At 25.6% G+C, this 8,872-nt stretch overlaps 1 protein-coding gene across 1 annotated transcript; it reads right to left on the reverse strand.

Moving 5' to 3' along the window:
• Nucleotides 1-6,500: 6,500 nt before the first annotated feature.
• Nucleotides 6,501-8,284, reverse strand: LOC115702947 (caffeoyl-CoA O-methyltransferase). The gene is made up of 5 exons (XM_030630419.2): nt 8,047-8,284; nt 7,872-7,951; nt 7,647-7,791; nt 7,424-7,555; nt 6,501-7,020 (listed from the first exon to the last, which is right to left on the reverse strand). Exons 1-5 carry the CDS (start codon nt 8,137-8,139, stop codon nt 6,727-6,729), a joined length of 744 nt encoding a protein of 247 aa, XP_030486279.1. The 5' UTR covers nt 8,140-8,284; the 3' UTR covers nt 6,501-6,726.
• Between the last annotated feature and the right edge of the window lie 588 nt (nt 8,285-8,872).

The raw sequence follows: 8,872 nt of genomic DNA on the forward strand, positions 1-8,872 counted from the left end.
ATGCCCTTTTATGTTTTTCCTCTAGTTTATTTAGATCAGTGTTATGGTTAGAAATTTGTCTATCTATAGTTGATGACAATATGTGATCAGTGTATTTCAATCTGCCCAAGAAAGTCCTAAATCTTATGGCATAAGTCGTTTTTGTGTTGGTTTTGTTGAATGATTTCTATATAGCATGGATTGAAGAAAAAGAAAATTAACTATTTTAAAATTGATTATACTAATAAATTATTTTTATGTTAAAAGTGGCTACCCTAATGAAAAAATCTTCTGGGCTGTCATGGATTAAACAATTGGTTATTTTCTTATGGTATATCGTTTTATCATCATCACTAGTCACTTGTGGTGTTTACTCTTTATTCTTAGTAATACTTTTAATCACTTGTGGTGGTTACTCTCTAGACCACATTCGTTGTGATTGAAATGGCTTGTATTTTCAAGCTTCGTTTAAATTATTACTCGTGTTTTTCTTCACTGATTCTATTCTCAATCAAAGTGCAACCCAACTATATAACTCTATATTTATGTTTGATTAAAACGTCATTAAACATGAATATTCATAATATTAATCTGATATCCTAAAAGATTATTCTCATTTTTTTGGGCACTTACCTGTCATTAATATCCATTTCGCTTTGGCTTTTTTAATTTCACAGTTTTTTTGGAATACTTTTGTTTGTAATTATAATTATTTGAGGATATAGCTAATTTAGCAATACATATTACATCGTATATTGTATGCACTAAAATATTTCTTTGCATATTATATTAGTGGTAGCTAAAACTTGCTCTTAAAATCCTTTGACTTATCTTTATGTCTATTATTGTGAGCCTTGACCAGGCAACTATAATAACTTAATATAAAAATTTTAAGTGGGTGTGATTTTTGGTATTGGCGGACCTAATTTTATTGTTTATATTGTAAAGAAAATTGTCATAGTTCATCTTTTTCAAGCATAAAATTTAAATATTGTATATTATCATGCATACTTTTTTACGTATTATTATTATTATTAAAAATAGTTAGTTTTTGTTATAATTGTGACTCTACGATCACCTCTTAAATGGAATGTACTGATGCATACTTTACTTCTTTCAGCATTCAGAAGAATTTTTTAGTCTATTTTTTTTTAAGGTTAATTAAGATTTTTTTCTTTGAATTTTGACATTTATTATTCTTGAATTTTTTTGGCCGTTAACCCTTTGAACTATTGAGATTGTTAGATTGAAATTTTTCTGTCTAATTTTATTCAATTTAACTGTTTCAGTTTACGTACTAAACTTTGATATCTACTAAATCATGCCTAGGGGTGTTCATAAAATGGTCGATCCAATCCAATTCGCACGATCCAATCCAATCCGCAAAGTGCGGATATCTGCACTTGTGCGGATTGGAAAATTGAAAATCCGCACTTGTGCGGATTGGATGTTGATTGACATGTAAAAGTAACCGATCCAATCCAATTCACACATATTTATAACAAAATTAAAAAATTATATATACAAATAACATTTTAATGTAAAGAAAATAGTAACTTAAAAGTCTAATACATATAATACAATTATATTGCAGAACTTAATAGATAAAATATATATTCTATTCTTATATATTTTTTTTTTCAACATACAATTTAAAATAATATTAAGTATTTTTTTTATGTATAATTTTTTTTCTTCCTTTGAATTTGTGCACTTTTGCGGATTGGATTGGATTGGATTGGATTTGAGTTATTGTGCGTATTGGATTGGATCCAAAAAATGAAATCCGCACTTAGTGCGGATTGGATGTTGTTTGACCAAAAAAGTGCGGGTTGGATCGGATGAACAACCCTAATCACGCCCTTCAAATTTTGATATGCACTAAATCCTTAGAATTTTCTTACTAAAAGTAGACAAAAATCATTAAATCTAACAATCTCAATTCAATAGTTAAGGAAAAAATTTTGACGGGCTAACGCTTTTTTTTTATAACTTACAAATTTTGAGAAATTTATAATAATTTACAATATAGAAAATAATGTTTAAACAATATTTTACACAGTCACGCGTGTAACACACTCTTTGAATGCAGTTTTTGTCGTGTTAAATTTTTTAAAATTTTGAAAGATGTTTTAAATGACTATGAGAAAAAATTTGACTAAAAAATTATCTCGGGTACTAAAACGAATAAAGATAGATCAGTGCATTTTTTTAAGGAGTGCATTATAGTAATCTTTTATAATATATACTGAAGTTTTTTTAGTAAGGATATATCCACAAAAGTTTAAAATTAAAAACTCATCAAAAAGAAGAATTTGTGTGGTTTAAAATTCCCACTAAGACCATGGGAGATGCAAAAGTTGATTTACATTTTGTTTAAATAATAGTTTTGTGATATTTTTATTATTATGTTTTAATGTATAATTATAAAATTTAATGTAAAATTTAATATGTTATTTAATAATTAATTAAAAATATAAATAATAATAATTATGCAAAAATAAATATATAATTTAATAATAAAATAATAATTATTAAAAAAGTTATTTAATGTAAATAAGTATGTTAATTAAATTTTAATAATAAAATATTAAAAATTTTATAATGGTAAATAAAAATTTAGTATTTATTGTGATGTAAATTTTATATTATGTTATATTGTAATTTAAATTTAGATTATTTTTTGTTATGTGAAATATTTGTATTATTATTTAGCATACTATTAAAATATATTTTTAATAAAATAAATATATTTTATATTTGTATTTAATTATTACACGCTAAATAATTATATATACGATAACTTTTAAAGTGATTGAATTTAATTTTGTGAGATATTTTAAGTTGGCGATGGTGTTGTCTTTTCACAACAAAGATTGAAATCATGTTTATTTTTGTATTTATTATTTCTTTTGTAAGGAAATGACGTGTTTATAATATGTTTGTTTTCACTTTCAAAAAAAAAAAATAATAATAAGAAAATTCTTTTTTCTTTAGATTTATTTTTAGAATTATTTCACAAAAAAAATTAAAAATAAATAAAAATAATATGTTTGTTTGTATTTGAAATATTTTAATGGAATAATTTTATTTTTGTTTTTGTTTGTTTTTTTCATTCTATTGCAAGAAGAATATTTCTTTTTAATAGTTTTAATGATTTTTTTTAATGTTTTAATGAATTCTTTTATTCATATTACATTACATCATACTTTATTATATTCTTATTTCTATTTTTATACTTTCATTACCACTAACTAAATGCAGCACCCTTAAAAAATAAATAAATAAACTAGCACAATCTCTTTTTGTATGAATACTCACATTAAATATTTTAAAATATAAATTTTTAATTTTTTAAAAAAATTAAATTAAAAACACGCTATACTATTAATAGATGTTCTAAACTCTTATTTAATTTTTTTTTTTAAAAAAAAAATCACTATTGATGCTTTAAATTTACAAAACAATATTTATTACTCTAAACATATTTTGTTATAGTTCTAGTTTTTCTTTTTATATGGGAATATGTATAAATATTAATATAATATATTAAAATTTAAAAAAAAAATTGGTAAAATATTTTAAAAATATATGATACAATATAAAAATCTGAAATAAAATAACAATAATAAAAAAATATAGTTTTAGTAATATAAGCTGATGAAAGTTCCTTTTTAACCTTACAAAGAGGAAATTTTAAATTCTTCCCATATTTTTTTAAAATAATCAACAAGAAACTGAAACATCACTTTCGAGAAACTTCCAATCAATGTTTGTTTTGTTTTGATTAATAAGTTTTTTTCTGCTAATTAATTAAAAAATATTGTTATTGGATATTAAGATACTGAACACTTTTTATAAAAAGCGTGACGTCATAGTATATCACTGAGAATAGTACAAGACATTAATAATACTTTTTAGCAATTCTTTTAATTTAATCTACCTGTTTTGAGAAACTATAGAACACATCATCAATTATTGGAGTTAAGTTAAGCATATGTGGAAAGACATTGGGAAGATTATTCAATGTGTAATTGAAAATAGTGAGAGTCTAAACGGTAGGTTAATTAAATTCTATATATGTATTGTAGTGGTTAATTATTACATAGTGTTTAGTTTAGTGTTAGCCAACTTTGTTATCTTGTTTTAGTTTGGTCAACAGTCAGTTTTGGGAGGCTACCATATATCACGTAGACTCATTATCAGTTCAAACTACTAAAACAACCATGTATGTGGGGCTTACAGCTTACTTCTACAACTTCACCATGCTATAACAAGTAACTAACAACCATAGCTAATTCAAAACTGAACGACAGTCAATCAGGGACGGACCCATTAATATTGATGTGGAGGCTATAACTCCCGCTCCCACTAACAAATATATTGTCTTTTAAAAAATTAAATGTAAATTTTTTAATTTAATAATTATAGACCAAAATAGTATAAAGGCCCCCATAAAATTAGATAAATTTAGTAAAAATGATTATAATATAGTTATAAATATTTTTTTTATGATAAATAAGTCCTCACAAAATAAAAATTATGAGTCTTGTCACTAAGTCAATAATTGTATGATAAATGAAGTTGTTGTTATATGATTGTGATAGTGGTTTAGGTCATGGTCATGGATCATTTATTCATTTGTGTGCTTGTGCAAACTTTCAGCACCTAATTTAAAAATTATTATTTGAAAAAACAAATTATTATTTTTTTTTTGGAAAATTTACAAAAATATAGTTTTTCCAAAAAGATTATTTTTTATAAAAATTAAAAAAAATGTTAAAAAGTATGAGAAAAATAGTTTAGGGTAACAAAAGGGATAACCAGTTACCTCCTTAGAGTAACTAGTTACTTTTTACTGTTTTTCCCAATTTTTATTTTAGAATTTTTCTCACATAATATTTCAAAAAAAAAAAAAACCAATATTTTTGAATAATTGAACAAAAATAAAAAAGTATAATTTTCACTAAAAAAAATCCTCAAAACTTAAGTAAGCATAGAAAATAATTATTTTACCAAACAAAATATCAATTTAATTGGAAAACATAAAATTTAATTGTTAAAATATCAAAATTATTTTATTTAAAGGTGCTATCATAGTTTTCTTTCCTATTTTTGAATGGTGTGATTTTTCTATCTTGTTGATTCTTTTTTCCGATTTTTTAAATGGTATGATTTTTTTATCTTGTTAATTCTGTTCTTTGAGCGATATATCATAATGTAATAGACTATTGACTGAGTTGCCTATTAATAAAAGTTTCTCTCTTTCTCTCTCTTAAAAAAATTCAAATTATATGTTGAAAAAATTACAAATTTTATGAGTTTCTTTTATACTTTTTGTGAAAAAATATAATTTTTTTTTTCAAAAATATTATTTTATGGAAAAATTGAAAAAAAAAATTAAAAAATATGAGAAAATCATATAAGAGTAACATACTCATATGGTATAACTTACTATAAAAGGGTAACCAAGTACCTTATGCTTTTTTTTTATATATATATTTTTATAATTTTTTTTTAAAATTTTTCTATAAAATAATATATATTTTTTTTAAAAAAAAACCATATTATTGTAAATTTATACTCCTCCATATATAATTGAATATCTTCAAATCCAAGTAGAATGATTTTTTATTATTTATTTGTAGATCATGTTTGCTGCCTTTATTGCTTCCTAAAAAAGAAAATACAACAACAAATTGGGATTGGGTTGCCATTAAGTTGTTGCGGTTGGTGGAAGAGATGAGATGAGACAGTAATAATATTAATATATGTATGGTCAGTGAACCACTCGTCCTTATATAAATAAATGTAAATATAACAAAAAGTCATCAATTCCTTCTCTTCATTATCACGACGTGTATTATGATGGTTTTTTTAATTATTATTATTTAATTTGTATACAAACAAAAAAACAAAATAGAAACAATAAAGTATTGCTTTGGGTAGTGTTTAGTACTTGTTATACGTGGTATTTTATAATTTGTCAGTAATATTTTTTTTAAATTATTTTGTTAAGTTATATATTATCCGATACTTAATTACGTTCTTTGAAATCATCATCAATAACGTATGGTGCCTATTATTATTTATATATGAGAAATACTAAATGACACCAGTAATACTTAGCACACACTTATGTATCAATATCGTTATTTATTCAATTAAATATCGATATAATTTAATGTAATAATTTTTAAGAAATATTACTAACTAATCGTAAGACTGCATAATAATAATAATGCTCTTTAGATATACCAAAATTGGTAGAAGTTTGAAAATGTTTAGTATAATGTTTAATATATTTGGGGAGAGCTTATTAATTTTAAAAATGTTGAATTTTCTTTCTAACTTATATTTTAATAGGTATAAAAAAAATATTAGACATTAGCAATAGTCTAAACAATATAATATATCAAATCAATTATAGTGCACCTAAATCAACGTTACCTAAAGACACGGGAATAGACAAAAACAGATCATTGAGTGACAATGTAATGTAGTTATTATATATAAAGATAAATCAGAAAGCATCAAATTATATATATATATATAATTTTTTTTAAAGATATTTCAGCCCAATTGCCAAATACAACAATTGTGTAAATTACAAAACATTAGAAGAAGAAATTAAAATAAGAAAGAAAAAAAAAATTATTGACTTTTCTCTTGTCAATTATCATATGCAAGCAACAATAATAATCAATCAACATTGGTTTTTTCCCCTCTTTCTTTTGCAATGATGACTTAACTGATCCGACGGCAGATAGTGACTCCATCACCAACTGGAAGCATACAGATCTCGATCCTAGGGTCAGCAGCGAGTGCTTTGTTAAGCTCAATAACAAAGTCTCTGTAGTACCTAACGTACTTTCTTAGTGGCGCGTCTGGTGGTGCGACCACAGAACCGTTCCAGAGAGTGTTGTCGTACCCGATTACACCCCCGACCTTAACTAGATCGATCAATCTCTTGTGGTAGTTCAAGTAGTTGTCCTTGTCAGCGTCAACGAAGATAAAGTCAAAGGTTCCATGGTACTTACCCTGTGGATGGTAACACACAATTAATCAAACAATCAACCCAAAAAAACTGATTAGAATTTTTACTCTTAAATTTCCTCCTTTTTTTTTTTACTTTTCTTGATTGTTAGATTTAATAATTTTTTACTTTTCTTGATTGTTAGATTTAATAATTTTTGTTTAAATTCATTTAATTTTATTATTTTATTGATTGTTACGATCCTAAATTTTAATATTTACCAAATCAAATTTTCATATACAAACTTTCGTATATATTAAATCTTGTCCCTTAAATTTTCATCCACCAATCTTTTAGGGATATTTTTAACCACTTTAAAAGTTTAAAAATTGATAAATGTCAAAGTTCTGAACTAAAATTACTAATTAAAAATGAAGAGGTGAAAGAAAATAGGGAAAGAGATTTTACATCTTCGATCATTTGATCAAGAACAGGGAGAGCAGGGCCTTCTCTGAAATCAATCTTGTGAGCAACGCCGGCTTTTTCAATACTAGGAAGACCCAATTCGAAATTCTCTCTGTTAATATCCATAGCCAGAATCTGTGGTAAAGTAATTAGAGAAATAAACCCAATTAGAAATTTATATCTGGTTCGATGAATCACAATCAGGGATTATTATTTATCTTCATACCTTTCCGTCATCTGGGATAGCCAGAGCTGTGGCAAGGAGAGAGTAGCCAGTGTAAACACCGATCTCCATAGTGTTCTTGGCATTGATAAGCTTGAGAAGCATGTTCAGGAACTGACCTTCATCAGCTGAAGTAGTCATAATGTTCCTGTTTTAATCAAATCAAAAAACAAATCAGAAAACAAAAACCCCCAAAAAATAATCAGAGTGAAGTTAAACCAAACCCACCATGGATGCTTAGCAGTCACTTCCCTGAGCTCCTTCATGCACTCAGGCTCTCTTGGGTAGACACTAGTTTCCAGAATATACTACAAAAACAAAAACCCAAATTATGATTTTTTTCAATAAAAAGGATTAATTTTTATTTTGGGGGTTTAAATCTGAAAATGATCTGTATATTTACCTGATAGAGAGCATCGCTTTGGAGAAGACTCTTGTGGCCGACCTCCTGGTGTCTGCTGACTTGGGTTTGATCTCCTTCTCCGGTGTTGGCCATTTTGGTTTTGGGTATTGGAATTTTCTTCTTTTTCTTGTTGTTTTGGTTGGAGTGAGAATGAATTGAGAAAAGGTGGAAGTGATAAGGGGGTATTTATATAAGGTGATTGTAAGTCCGGGGTTGGTGAGCTCGTAACTTTGTATGAGCCTTAATTTGCCTTTGCCTTTTGGCTTTAGGAACTTCAACTTTAATCCAAGTTAGTGGTATCGGTCCCACCAATGTTGTTGTTGGAAATTGAGTTGTTGGTCGTGGACTTCTTCTTCTTCATTCAATTTCTATGCCTTCTTTATATATTTGACAAAACTTGTATTTTGCATCAAAAGTTACACATGTCACACAAGTTTTTACAGTTTTGCAAGGTGAAAAAGAAGTGGTGGGAAATGCTAAGGGACATCAAGCACTAAGAAATAAGATATTGTTATTGGTATAATTATAAACGAAGTTAGCTAAGGATTAGGTGGGGCAATTGTCTCATCTCAAATTTTGAGCACTTATAAAATATAAGAAAATTACAATATTCGTATTTATATCGTTAAAAATAAATATTAATTTTATATCGTTTATGAATTTAAAACTTTAAGTAGTTATGACTTTATAATATTATTTTATGTATGATTTTAGTGAATATTTTATGTTCACATTTTCTTTTCGTTATCTGTGTTGACATTATTACTAAAGAAAAATGTTGATTCTTTTTTACGGATATAATTGATTGATATTGAATTATCTCTGA

Source organism: Cannabis sativa, chromosome X (assembly GCF_029168945.1).
Source record: "Cannabis sativa cultivar Pink pepper isolate KNU-18-1 chromosome X, ASM2916894v1, whole genome shotgun sequence".
Lineage (NCBI taxonomy): Eukaryota > Viridiplantae > Streptophyta > Magnoliopsida > Rosales > Cannabaceae > Cannabis > Cannabis sativa.